General features: G+C 39.9%; 1 protein-coding gene across 2 annotated transcripts in view; it reads right to left on the bottom strand.

Annotated features, from left to right (window-relative positions):
- The window catches only part of LOC131223640 (MLO-like protein 6), a 39,238-nt gene extending 25,147 nt beyond the window's left edge, over nucleotides 1-14,091 (bottom strand). The window contains exons 1-15 of one of the 2 annotated variants that reach the window (XM_058219093.1): nucleotides 13,845-14,091; nucleotides 13,705-13,762; nucleotides 13,011-13,276; nucleotides 10,319-10,435; nucleotides 10,160-10,220; nucleotides 8,960-9,048; nucleotides 4,394-4,468; nucleotides 4,217-4,311; nucleotides 3,637-3,686; nucleotides 3,385-3,425; nucleotides 2,855-3,028; nucleotides 2,477-2,512; nucleotides 2,295-2,362; nucleotides 836-896; nucleotides 62-730 (exon numbers count right to left, since the gene is read on the bottom strand). In XM_058219093.1, the coding sequence (XP_058075076.1) occupies nucleotides 314-730; nucleotides 836-896; nucleotides 2,295-2,362; nucleotides 2,477-2,512; nucleotides 2,855-3,028; nucleotides 3,385-3,425; nucleotides 3,637-3,686; nucleotides 4,217-4,311; nucleotides 4,394-4,468; nucleotides 8,960-9,048; nucleotides 10,160-10,220; nucleotides 10,319-10,435; nucleotides 13,011-13,276; nucleotides 13,705-13,762; nucleotides 13,845-13,970 (1,734 nt within the window). In that variant the 5' untranslated portion in view covers nucleotides 13,971-14,091 and the 3' untranslated portion in view covers nucleotides 62-313. Of the gene's footprint in view, nucleotides 1-61; nucleotides 731-835; nucleotides 897-2,294; nucleotides 2,363-2,476; nucleotides 2,513-2,854; nucleotides 3,029-3,384; nucleotides 3,426-3,636; nucleotides 3,687-4,216; nucleotides 4,312-4,393; nucleotides 4,469-8,959; nucleotides 9,049-10,159; nucleotides 10,221-10,318; nucleotides 10,436-13,010; nucleotides 13,277-13,704; nucleotides 13,763-13,844 lie in introns of those variants that run through there. The other variant, XM_058219094.1, reaches the window with a different exon arrangement.
- Between the last annotated feature and the right edge of the window lie 365 nt (nucleotides 14,092-14,456).

Genomic DNA, 14,456 nt, shown 5'->3' with positions numbered 1-14,456 from the left:
CCATTGCCACTCCTAATTCAAAACCTTAAAACTCACAGATTGACCCATGTTGTCCAGACAATGTATACAACATCTTAAAAATATCATTCCATCTTTCATCCAATATAAACGATGGCTCAGTGCATCACAATCATATTATATTACATAAAATGTCATCCAATGTGTTGCACCATTGCATGGGCCCATTTCACATCCATGCTGTGGCCGTTGATGCAATTGCTGTTGCATGGAATCAACGAAAGGTGGTGGCGATGGTGTGAATTTCCATAGAAAGAAAGCTGTAGTCCAAGCTCCATAAAAATCATCATCGCCGTCACTTGGCAAAGGAGAAATCACCAGAATGTACATTGATTTCATGTTGACCCGTCGCTGTTGGCTGTTTAGGAAAGTCTTCCATTTCTCTCTCCGGTTCGGCCTGGCTCCAATGTCCATGTTGATGGTAAGATGAGCCCTCAAACGTGTGGTGCGATGGGGAGGGTGATCCTTCGGCATCTGAACGTTCATTATCGGAGTGATAGAATCGGCTGTCGACCTCGCTCCGGTGATTGCGTAAGAGATGGACAGGTGAGAAGCCGTGGGTGGGGGTCCTTGGTGTCCTTGGAGACGTTGGTGTGACAGTCCCGGACCGGTTGTGGTTCGCCTTTACGTGCTTTCTAGCTGTGTGGTGCCATTTCCTTAGAGCTGTAGCTACTGTTTCATTGAATATGGTGGGCTTCATGTTTGAACCCATCTGTGGATATATATTATCATGTTAGATTATGATGGCCCACCAGAAATTGCAATGGAATTTCTGATGATGGATGGATATACTGCAAGTGATGGAAAATGTAATTACCTGTGTTACCAACGCATAGAGAGGGAGTGTCACATAGCTGCACAATATTTGTATGAGGACCCTGGTGCAACAAAACGCATGTTGGTTGTTAGAACAAGATGACATGTTTTTTTTCTAAATACTATGTTCGCCCACTAGAAAGATCTTGGCTTAGTTGGAAAAATGGATGGTTGTCCACTCATCGGCTTGGCCACACTATTGAAATTGACATCTCACCCAATGTATGTACCTAATGCAAGGCATTTTTACACCGGGTTTGAGTAGATTGCCTGTGGGATGTAGGGGTACACTCGGGGTGGCCGGCCGTGTGAGGTGAGTCTCACTAGTGTGAAGCGAGTGGCTCGTGTGAAGTAGGGATCATGAGGGATTAGAAAGAGGTCCTAACCCATGTGAGGCCTGGACCATGAGATAAAGTGATTAATTAGTCATGATCTATCAATTTGAGCTTTTAGAGCAAGTAGTTAGCTGTCTTGCATCAGTGACCCACTTGATGAGTGGATCGGTTTGGCTTTTGTATCCAATCACAAGTAGTGGGGCAACATGTCGTGCGGCTTACCGTATTACGGGATAATTATATATTATGTGTGTCGTGGGGTGTAAATATGTGTATAATGAATAATTAATTCATAAAGAAACACACATGTACGAGATGATCCAGACCATTCATTCATCAGGGACAACCATGAATGGTTCATGCGCCAAAAATCAGAACAATTAGACAATCCTTACCATTTAAAAAGTTGTGTACAACAATCATTGAAATCTGATGAACATTTACGCACCATTTTATACATGGTTAGGATAATCTGATTGCTGCGATTTTGGTCAGTAGTCCTATGGAGAGATATGACTAATGCACAGTTCAGATCATCATACACATGCCGTGTGTACCGTCCATCTTTCAAGTGTACCCGAGATAGGCCACTCTAATTCTTACCGTCGATGTCATTGCAAAGAAAAATTTTCAATGGGTCACATTCAACTCAATAAATCAAATCAGTGGTCAATATCATCATTTCAGCTAATGATCATCGCGCCATAACCCATCTAAAACAGACCCAATGGATGAACGGTTCTGATCATCCAACCACCTCTGCATGTAGGCCACATTGGGCAACACATGCTGATAGTTTAGAGTAGATCCCAGACATTACAAGATGATGGGATGATTTTAAGACTCGGACGAGTCCCATTCGACTCGTCTGAGTTGACTCAGACCCATTCCAACCTAATCCAGTTCAACACCAGTCACCGCCAACTCCTGCAACTCGGGCCTATTCGGCCTTGGCCAAGTCACATGTTGACTCAAGACCAGACAAGTCGCCCCCACCTCCGGCAACTCAAGCCTATTCGGCCACGGCGGAGTAACGAGTTAGACTCAAGACCAGATGATTCAGTCCAAGTCGCCAAGTCTTTTAAGCATGATGATATCACTACACTATCTAGTTATTCAACTCACCCCATTGATATTCTGATAATCACGTCTTCCAAATGCTCATGGAAGCAAGATCGGAGTCCGAATGTATACTGCAAATGAGCAATCCAAACATGTTAGAAAAAATAATAAAAAAGAAAAGAAAAAAGAAATAGAAAGAAAATCCGAAGTGTCTTGTTTGAATTAAAAAGAGGCGAGATTCGTACCCAAGTCCACGCGAAGAAGGCGAGTTGAAATGCATTCTGCAACATTCAAATCATACAGTGTTAAAAATATAAATAAAATTCCGTGGGCCATATGTTTACACTCAATGTGGATTGTGGGCCCATCCTTTTATTCATCCATTTTCTTGCCACTTGGGGCACTTGATGAGTGGACCACACCCAATGTTCGGAACACAAGGCCCACTTAGAAGCATTTTTATAAGTAATCAAACTGCTTCTTTCCAGGCCAACTTCAATGTAGCCTGATCGCGATTTAATATTAATACAATGTAGTTATTTTAGCTCATCGAAGTAGTTGTCGCAATTCAATTCAATAGTGCATCCAAACACGTCATTAGTGGACATTAGCGAAGTGGGCACCTGAAAAAGAATAAAATTGATGAGGAAGAGTACGAGCCGAGGCCGATGGAACCAGAAGTGTTTGTCGGCGGGTTGGACAACAGGGACGCCCTTAACGACATCACCACGGTCTTGAATCTGCAGCCCCATCCTTGTGATTATCACCTGAAGCTTTGTCCCCACCAGTAGAATGATCTGTGGCCCATAATATCAAATTGTCAATCCAAATGATCAATGATCAAAATCAAAAACCAAATGCAAGTGCCTGCATGTGCCATGCCATTGATCAGAATGGCCCGCCGGTGACTGCTTCCTACCCATGCGCGCGGGTTGCCGCCGTTGGGCCTACATGTGTACATTGAGTGTGTAGCATGGGCCATTTCTTGTACACGTAGTCCACCTTACCAGTGGACTGGCCTGATTTTTTATTTTTTATTTTTGGCTTGGGAAACATTCAACAAGGGGCGACCTGCTGAACGGCCTCGATACTACACATGTGCCACTCGTGTGGTAGAAACCATCTACGATAGAGCTATGATGAAGGTGCTTACGATCAAAGGAATGAAAGGTAGCCATAGATAAGCATATCCTCCTGTCCACAACCAAACACCACAATTTTGTTCAGATTATTCTTATAAAAAATAAAAATAAAAAACCTAGTAGTTGGGCTATAAATGGGCCACAAAAAAATTGAATCGTTTGAACTATGGGCCAATATGAACTAAGGCCCAGCCCATTGACTGCCCCACCGGTTTTAAAAGAGAAATGTAAGGACCAGCTAAATAATAGTTGAGATTGCTCACCGTGTGCGTTGCTCATCAGGAAGAGCACAGCGAAGAACCATAATATAGGGCTGCAAACATGGCAAACATCTTATTGACTAGTTTTAACAAATCAATGGACGGTCAAGATCATCTACAGAAAGATAGATCTTATCAAGTATTTCCACTATCCATTTGGTGGGCCTCTTCATGGGTTATTTATAATTCTATCAATGAATTGCAAATAGATGGTTAGAAATAAGAGTGCAAGCTTTCACATTGAAGTTACTGTGATATTTGCTTGGTGGCCCATGAAGTGTTCCTAGACCCAATGGTGAGTCCGAAACAGCCGGAACGGGTTTTGAATGGTCCACTTTGTAAATCAGGCCATAAAGTAGGCTCTGGCCGCCTTTAATTTCAGACCGAAACCCACTAATTATAATGCAATATGAGTTTATTCCTTTATAGGACTGGGCCTTAAAAATTTTCTGCAAAACGTAGGCTATGGCGTGACCCACCGTCAAGCAGGCCACGTTATGACCAAGACCCATATGAGGCCCACCCTTGATTGTAGAGAGAGAGAGAGAGAGAGAGAGAGATTATATTAGTAAGATATGCTCACCTAATCCCAACGACGACTTTGAAATCTTCTTCAAGTGATCTTTTGATGTATTTCTGAAAATCGAATTTAGTCGAGCTCTGCGGAGCCAAGTGGGCCTGAAAATTGGATGGAATTATAATAAGTAAAAGGTTATATGGGCATTTTTATCAGATGGGTCCTGTGAAAATCTTAAATTACCATTATAAATCCATGTCTCAGGGTTAAGTAGTCCACTTTTGGAACAGACCTCACGAATTGTCTGAAGAAACAAACCTGTAAACATGAAACCGAATTAGAAATTCTATTCAAGAAAAAGAAAACTAAAATCACCACATATTTTACAATTTTACGGGTGTCAATGGATCGGTCCAGGTATGATATAGGCGTACGTGCACCCAAAACCACCCCATACTTGTACGTTTGGGTTTTCCATTTGGATAAATGTGGACCGTTGATTTGTCGCTTTCTGCATCGACGCTTGATTTCGTAGATTAAGATAGATGCTTAAGAAGAGAAATAGAATGATGGTCCACACTCAACTAAAGAAAAGGATCTTTTAGTCCAAGGACCTAATGGGATTTGAAAGATAGGCCCAACTTAGTGAGAGCCCCCTTGTGTTAGAAGGTTGGGAAAAGATATCATATGTGAGGGATTCATTAAATAGAGTATAAAATAAATACCATCATAAATAAAATAATATTAATTCATTAATTAATTAGGTTAAACTTGTATGAGAAAAATGTAAAGTTAAAAAAGAAAAAGAAAACTTAATAGTCAAAGTTCCACACATGGGTGACATGAAATTTGGTACATCATGTGTTTATTGTGCAACTTGTTGATTTTGATCACAACCTTTGTAATAAAATATAATCGAACTTGTTGGAGATTTGGGCATACCAAATCGGCTGGATCTATGGAATTTAATCGACCAAATTAATCGGATCTAATTGTAGTTTAATGTTTAGGTTGTATGGCGGCCAGTGAACTTGGGAGTGATTTTTGCTCTTATTGTATATCATAAGCTCGAATAAAAGATGAGGATTTGCATTAGTTTAATAATTAACATACAACTTTTATTATAACTTTATAATAAAGCTTGTATTGAAAATTCTGGAAAAAAATAAAAAAAGAAGGTTGAAATATTTGCTACCGTAAGAAAGTTTAAAAAGACCGAAATATCAGGATTGATTGGTAGCGCTTCCCACTCACACATACTTATAACGGATGCGTGACTTCTAAGCTGTCTGTCACAAAGGACCCAACCATATAAATGCTCAAGGACGAAAATGGGAATTGAGTAGGTGAGACCCGGATGGACACGTGGGGGACCCCTGATTGTGGGACTCACAGTGATGTATGTGTATTAAATCCATGCTGTCCAACCAATTTAAAAGCCCGTTTTAGGACATGATACCAAAAATGAAGATGACTCAAATTTTAGGAGTACTGGACCACAGGAAATAGTTGTGATTGAATCCCCATCAATAAAAGCTTTATGAATTCAACTGAAATGTTTATTTGCCATCCAACTGGTTGATAAAGTCACAAACACCTAGATAAATAGATCACACAAATATCATCTTGACCCAAAACATTTGTAGCTCACGATAAGTTTTTAATGGTCAATCACTAGTGTCTCGTGTACCATGGCTCATATGGGATTTGGAACTGCTTCATTTTTTGGATCATATTCTAAAATGAGGTTTCAATATAGATGGACGGGATGTAGTCACATACACCAGAGTGGGCTCACAGTCAGGGGTCCCACCCACCTCTGGATCCCTCTCACCTGATCATCTCCCGCCAAAAATGGGGTGTGTCTACTGAACTGCCGGCCACAAATTTATATTGAATTTCGCTTGCTGGTCAATTTCTTTGGACCATCTCCCATGTGGCTTACCTGGCAAGTGGACCAGCCTCATTTATTTTAGCCTATCCACCGTTTATGGTGGTGGGAGCCAGAACAGCTGGCAGACAAAGGAAGCTTAGTTAAAGAAGATGTACTCAACCTCCATATGTAAGTTTCTACCCCCACACACTGCAAGCAAGCTGAGCTGGCAAGTACGTGGGACATCCGAGTGGTGTGGTCACATGCAAAAATCAATCTAAGCCACTCATTGAGTTTTTGTCCACAAAAAAGGAAAATTAACCTGACAATCTGGCTAGTGTGAGACCTAATCTCATGTTTATTGGATTCCACGCCCTTATTTTGTCATTTCAAATGATTTTATAAAAATTTCAAGGATTTTCAAAATTCCTAGGAAATTTATATTTTACAAATAATGCCTTTATAATTAAAAATTACTGGGAGGTGCTTTCCGAGAAATGGAATTATAAAGGGGGTAAATGGTAATAGGAGGTCGACCTCATGGGAATTGAGAACTTCCAGTGATGTCGAGTTGTGCGGACCCCACCGTGACGTATGTCGAACATTAAAACAGTGAATTTTATGGTTATCATTTAGGTTATGGGATATGCCAAAAATATCCATATATGGAACTCAGGTGGGCCATACCATCTAAACCCATGTGAAGACATGCCTAAAACATTTAAAAGCACTTGGGGGAGCCACATGAGTTTTTTTATGTGGCTGAAACTTGGTATGACCTCTAATACAAGTGGGACACACACAATGGATGGGCTGCATTTGTGAACCACATTTAGATGGACCCATTAACTGATTTTATGAATGTTTTAATGAGAGTATAACCCCTCTCAACTGTTGTATGTGGTGTGGCCCACCAAAGTCATGGATTAACTTGAATTTTAAGCCTGTGTCCCACCATAGAATGGAGCATCTGACTGATGCAGTAGATTTAGACACACATCACAGTGGGGCCCACATAGCTCGACCTCATGGTAAGTTCTAATGAGGTTGACCTCGTAGTACTATTTCCCTAATAAAACTCAATATACGCAGGGGACCCACGTAATAAACATCGTGACAATGACACGAACAAAATATCTAAGCCTACATTTTTTTATTATTTTTTTTATGAATTGGTCCACCCTAAGATTGGACCCACACATGTAAGAGACATACCACGTGGGCTTCACAACTTTCATAAAGCATTGCTAGGGAATACTGGTGATTGGAGGCATTAATTATTGAGTCCGGATCCTCTGTTATCGGGTCAACAGAGAATTCCTGATACCCTAATTCTCATTGGTCCACGTCACTACTCACTAAAAAAATAAAAAATAATAAAAAACAGCTTCGGACGCCAAACCATTAGGGTAATAGGAATTATCTGTTGACCTGATAACAGAGGATCCCGACTCTTAATTATTTGGTAAAATTCCTAATTTGAAAGAAAAGAAAAAGAAAAAGATATTGGTGGCCCACATAAGGCGTGTCCCAATTAACGAGGGAATCAATATAAAAATTAAACACTATGTGCTATCTTATTCTGGTTGACTTGGGTGGATTGAAATAAATGGACCGCCTGGTTTCTTTAAAAATCACAATCATGTTCTTAATTGGTAGTATGCTGCATGGTAGTCAGATTAAGACAATTGAAAATGAGAAATGCTCCAGTGCTATTAGGGAACAATAAGTTATGATGCTCCTGGTTGTTTCAGACATATTTTTGTGTGAACCATCTCGACCGCCCATCACGTGCACACACACATATATATGTGCTCACCTGCACACCTTCTTACATGGGCCATGAACACTTTGCACACGTGTCATGGGCACGGATTCTAAATGGTCTACATGATGCGGCATCCCTTGAAACTTTATGGGCCAATTTTCAACCTGATCCAATATTCTAGTAGGTCATGTCAAAGAGAAACCCAAATTAAGGGATGTAATTGTTTCCTTTTTCCATGGCCCACTAGAGTTTTGTATTAGGCTGAAGGTTGGGCTGATGAGGTTTCAAAGAGTGCTACATCAAATGGACTGTTCAGATTCTGTGCCCATTACACTTGTGCAAAGGTGTTCATGGGTGCTCAGGTAAGAAGGTACGCATGTGAGCATTCCTATATATGTTGGACCGACCCAATGGACAGTCTAAATCAGTCAATTGGATTATCTTAAGTGTCCCAGTACAAATAGGAGTACTATAGCTATAGTGCTCTAAAGGTGCAAGAGCATCTCTCATTGAAAAAGATGTGTCCTAGCTTGGTTTCCCTGTTGATAAGGCGGTACCAACCAACTTGACACTTGTGCTAGAGGTTATCCTCATTAGTATTTTTACATTTTAGTATTTAAAACTAGGGTGAGTCTCTGAGTTGAATTGAACGAGTCACAACTTGACTCGGGATTGAACGAGTCAGACCAAGTCTCATGTCTCAAAAACATGAACTGGGGGACTTAGCGGAGTTAACTCAGGACCGGACGCGTTAGACTGAGTCTCAATGTCTTAAAACCATGAAGTAGGTGACTTGGCCAGGTCTAAACTCGACTCAGGACCAGATGAGTCAGACTAAACGACCGTGTCTTAAAACCATGACGTGGGTGATTTGGCTGAGTTACAACTTGACTCATGACCAGATGAGTTAGACTAAGCCGCCTTGTCCTAAAACCATGAAGTTGGTGACTTGGCTCAGTCACAACTTGACTCGGCTCCAAACAAGTCGGACTGAGTCGCTATGTCGTGAAACCATGATGTGGGTGAGTTGGCCAAGTCACAACTTGACTTAGGACCAAACGAGTCGAACTGAGTCATGGTTTTTTTAGAATGATTATATGGACACGAGGGAATATTAAAAATAAAAAATAAAATAAAATAAAAAGAGAATGATATTTTGATTTCTTACAATCCAGATAAGAACCGGTGATCTGCTCCAAAAGTTCAAGTGTCGTCGTCCGAAGGACGTCTCCCTTGCGAATCGAAACCTCTCCGGATCTGTCAACCACATGAATTTTGCATGGGTCATGTTTCCCACCATTCATAGAAAGAAAATCTATAATGTGTATCTACACATATATACATATATACATATACAAATACATATACATATATCAAGAGATATTAAAAAGATGAATCATCGCATACGTGTCACACATGTTATTTACGGTCACAACTGTCATGGTGTCTTATTAATTGTCCATTTTTCTCGGACAAGCGTAGTCCACTTGATGAATGGATTGCCAATCTATACATGCCATGGTATATTCCTACTCCACTTTGCCTGATGACTACCTTATATCACTTTCACCATTCTCAAGTGGATACGGTAGATAAAGACCACGTCCAATCATATGGGGTCCACCTAGGCTGGATCCTCTACAACCGTTGGTGAATAAGGTTATTCATCTGCATGTAGAAGTCAATTAACTAGGTGAAAAAACGTCATGGTCCTTGATAGCTAGAGTGGAATGGCAGAGCCAACATGATTAAGTGTCACCAACCCCAGTTAGTTAGGATAGGGCTTACGGTTATTTAACTGCCCATATGGGACCCACCATGTTGTATGCATGCCATCTAACCTAACCATCAAGTGAACCACACCATGATGATGGGGTATTATGAAAATCAAGCTTATCCAACCATCGGGTGGCCACACCATATAAAATAATGAATAACCATCCAAAAACCTCCAAATTTACATGATGAAAATTTAATGGTTGGATTGATCTGAATTTTGGGCCAACCCACTTTCATTTAGGACCATCGCGCTTGACAGGTTGGATTCTGTACATGCACCAAAGTAGGCCCCACATATTCTCTAAAACAATATATCATGATATATAAAGTTACATTCGAAGATGAAAGTAGATTAGAAGCTAAATAAACACAAAAAATGCAACCTATGTTTTAAATAAGCATCTTTGCCTATTTAATTCTGTCAATGCCCTTGTGAAAATCGACCCAACTCAAAGTTCAACTGAGTTAACTCAGTTGAGAATCAAATGAACTAGTTGTGCATCACATTCAACAGCGATATGGGCACAGCACATTCAAATGATCTGTTGATGATGATTTTTTGTAATTTTATTTTTATAACTTTAATTACCATGCGAAAACTGGTATTCCACGGTCTTGGTTTCTTGTTCCCACACTTTCCATTTTCTCATCTGCAATTCAAGCAAAACCACAAAGTTCAAATTTCTCTGCGGTCGACTCTAAAAATAGAATTTCCACAAAAAGAATACAGAAATGTTGGACCGTTTACCTTGGCCCGACCCAAAAACAGGGTGATAATACAGTAAAGCACATGAACAACCGCCAACACGAAGATGAATATGTGGAGCTGATGGATTGCATAGGTTGAAACGAATGCAACTTTACCCTGCATGATCAACAAAAGGATGACTGATAAATGGCTCGGACCCACAACTAGTACTATAAAATAAAAACTAACCAACTATGGTACTAGGAAATTGCTCATTAATTCCTTCTATTTTTAATTATTTTATTGAAAACACATTTTCAAGCAGAAATTGGTGGTGATTTGATTGGCTAGTACCGCCTGCAAAAACAGGTCAAAGTCAAGTTCATGTTTTAAAATATTGCGCCTCTCTTAAGCATTTCTCTGCATGTTCCCGACACATCTTGAAAATGCTTGTATTATCTTTTATTTTATTGAATTCCCATTCACGGTGGTTATCTTATTCATAGTATGTTAGATCTAAGAATTCTTTTTGCATGTTTTGCCTTCATCGTGCCATGGGATCTCCGGAATGAGTTGTCCCAAGGGCCCACACCAAAAAGATGGTACAATGATTGAAACCGTCGATCCTCTAAGTGAGCTATGGTCCAATAATCATGCTTCAAAGATGTTCCACCTTCAATGCTTAGGAATTTTATGTGAGTAATTAAAAAAAAAAAAAAAAAAATCATTTTGATATCCTAGATTCATTAATTTCCTTTTCAGAATCATCTATTCAATGCAAGTTTGTTACAGTGGCCTGCATAACCTATCATCCAGAATATGGATGGTTGTGATCATCAGAACAACTTGGTGTGTGGTCTCTTATAGCTCGACTAAGTCATGACTTGAGTTAAACAAACTCTAAAAATAATGTAAGATCGAATAGACAGGAACCTAATATAATATATCCTTATGCTTAAAGTCAAGTGTATTTGAATATGGAATTGGGTTTCCTTGTCTACAAGCAGATTTGGTGGATCCGTTACTGTGAGGCAAATCATAATGTATGTATTTTATATCCTGTCTCCATCTGTTTTGTGAGCTCATTATAGGGTATAAGGTCAAGAATGAAACAGATCCAAATCTCAAGTGGACTACATATATAGGAATAATAGTGATTAAAAACCCGCCATTAAAAACTTCTTAAAGGCCATATATTCAAGTTTCAGATCAAACTGATATTTGTATTTTCCCTTCGTCTAGGTCCGTGAGACCTTATCAATAGGTTAGATGTCAAATAAATATTATGGTAGGCCATAAAATGTTTTTAATGATGAGCATTAAATCACCACTAATTCCTATGATCTGCTTTAATTTTGGGCTAGTGCCCTAAAATAAGCTAACAAAATGAATGAATGAGGTAAATATAAAACACATACGTCATGATGGTCCATAATAACGGATCCACCTACCTCGTGGTTACCTAGTCCACCAAATCTGCATCATTCTTCAATTTATAATAATAAAATATTAAAAATATATGATAATCTGTAAGACCACCTAATACATTACACACTTCAACATCATCCTAGAATCACTTCCACGCTCTATGACAAAGAACTTGATATTAGTATATAATAACTTAGATCAATAAGAATTATTTTATGTAAAAGTTTTAACTAATTTAAATTATTTATAATTTAATATATATTAAAATAAGAAAAGAATAACTTGGCTTATTCTCTAATAATATTTTTTAGCCTATACCTAATTCCCGTCTCTTATCCACGTAGCGGAGTGAATCAAACACCATGAAATATTTATTTTCATTTATATATCAAAGTTGAGAATTGATCACTTACATGGGCCTGCCTGCACCGCTATTTGCAATGCAAGGCTTTTTTTTCCTTTTCTTTTTAACAAAAAAAAAAGAAAAAGAAAACATGAGATGCCCTAATGTGAATATGGAAGGACTTTATGCCCTAGTGTTAAAAAAAAATACAAACCCTTCCCCCCCCCCCCCACCAAAAAAAAAAAAAAAACTCCAAACTCTCATAAGTGGCCCGCTTGGGATTTTTATTTTAGGAAGCTAGAACCCATTGGATTCAATACAGGCACCAAGGTGGGCCCCAAATGTAGCTAGTTGCATCAAGTTCTTCTCTGCAACAGCTGTAGAGGACCTTTGATCAATTGGGGGTGATGAACGGAGTGCACTCCTAAAGTCAAACCCAGTGGGTGATCGTAGCCATTGGTTGGTGGACCCTTGATGACTGTAAATGGACGGTTAGGATTCAAAACTCCTCTAACCATTTGTAAGGATCATCTGTCTAGTTTTGTTTTTGGAGTGCACTCCAAAGTGCAATCTCTTACATGTGAAGTGTCAGATTCTTTTTGCCAGGGCCGGACTTTGGTAAAAACCCATGTATTCTTTTTTTCGTTTGGTCCCACACTTCTCTAGTACTCGCAACTCACACGTATCAGCGTGGCATGGATCCAAGCCCTCATCAGTTGCGCCCCACCATGTAGCATTTGGATTATCATGCTCATCACGAGGTCAACGGTCCAAAAGAAAGGCCAAAGAGATTTGTTGGCTAAGATCCTTCAATCCGAAAAACTTTTGGGTTATCCCATCTGGGGTGGGTCCAAAAAAATCAACAGTCTGGATCAACGGACCATGGGCCCCACATGTACCAAATTGATGCATCAAGACACTACAATTCCTCATCGTATAGTATAATAACATTAAGGGTGAATACTGAATAGTGTCTCTCACCTGAGGGCATCCGTCAGTGTATGCTGCCGCTAAAATGCGCCGGGCATCACCACCGTCGTTTGAGAGTGGGCCCCACAAGAGTTTCCTTCCATTGGTCTGGTCCATTGCATCCGAATCCTTTCCAGATTTGGCAGTGCCTTTTGACCCGTATCCCTTCTTCTTACATGGATGCCATGAGTCACCGACACTCTGAGGTACGCATATCTTTGCAATCGGGTCTTGTAGTACCGTTAGTAGCAATGATATAAACCCTAGCAGCATCAGTTCTACACACAGAAACAATCACAAATCAGTGTCCCATGAATCTAACTAAAAGCAACTACAAGATGATCCAAACCGTTGATCTGTTAGGCCACACCATGGACGGACTATACCCCAAAATTCTCCCAACACCCACAAATCATGGGTGAATTTTTTCTTTAAATCCCTCAAATTCAGACTGTTTCTGGATTGTAGTCCTCAATTGTAATGCTAGGATCACTCAACCAAGGAGTATTTTTTGTTCATGATGGGACCCATGTAACCATTTTTGTGGACCACTAAACCATGGGCCTCACTGTACAAAATTTAGAACTCTGCAATACTATACATATCATAAATTCAAGAACTATAGATTTTTGCAAAAAAAAAATTTTTTTTTTAATATTTTAAAAACATATATAAATTCAATGATGAGCGATCGAAGAAGGTGTACCGGCTTTGATCTTTTCGAGTGCTTCATGCAAGGCGCGTTTGTGACGCTTCTTTAGCCACTGCATAAGAATTTCAGTTAGTATTTGTAAAGGTAAAATTTGAGCTTCTCTTTTGATTTTGTCATTCATTTTCCTAGCTTACCTTTTCAACAAGGTGTATGATGTGCTCAATGAATATCGAAACGACCACTAGAGCGAAACAGACCACGGCCACAGCCCACGTCGGTGTCTGCTCCATATTACGTGCTTTTTTCTCATCTCCGGCCATCGACCCGAGTCAGGAAAGGAAGGAAATGGGCAAAACCAGTGGTTGGAATGAGAAGAAGAAACTGTAAGCTAGCTTTTTGATGGAAGATGAGAGAGATAGAGGGTTTTATAAGAAGGAGAACCAAAGCCAGTCTTGATAAGTTTGCCAGAGATGACCATTTCAAACCGAGTCATTGACCCGGAGAAAAGGTTAGCTTGTCTCATAAAACGCCGCCCCCACCCCCCCGCGGGACGCGGATTGCGTCCTACTCCTGCCCGGACTGTAATCCGTCGGGCAGGGTTCTGAAGGACCCACCGTGATGTAAGTATGTTATCCACACCGTTAATAATTTTTATACGGTCATTTTAAGATACAATGTAAGAAATTAAGCAGTTACCCAGCTCCTGTGGACCACATCAAAAGGAAGATGCAGTGATAATGAAACCCACCGTTGAAAACTTTCTAAGGGCCACCGTGATGTTTTTTTACCACCCAACCTATTAATAA

The sequence above is a fragment of the Magnolia sinica genome, chromosome 13 (genome assembly GCF_029962835.1).
Source record: "Magnolia sinica isolate HGM2019 chromosome 13, MsV1, whole genome shotgun sequence".
NCBI classification, from domain to species: domain Eukaryota; kingdom Viridiplantae; phylum Streptophyta; class Magnoliopsida; order Magnoliales; family Magnoliaceae; genus Magnolia; species Magnolia sinica.
This window is presented reverse-complemented; position numbering and strand designations above follow the sequence as displayed.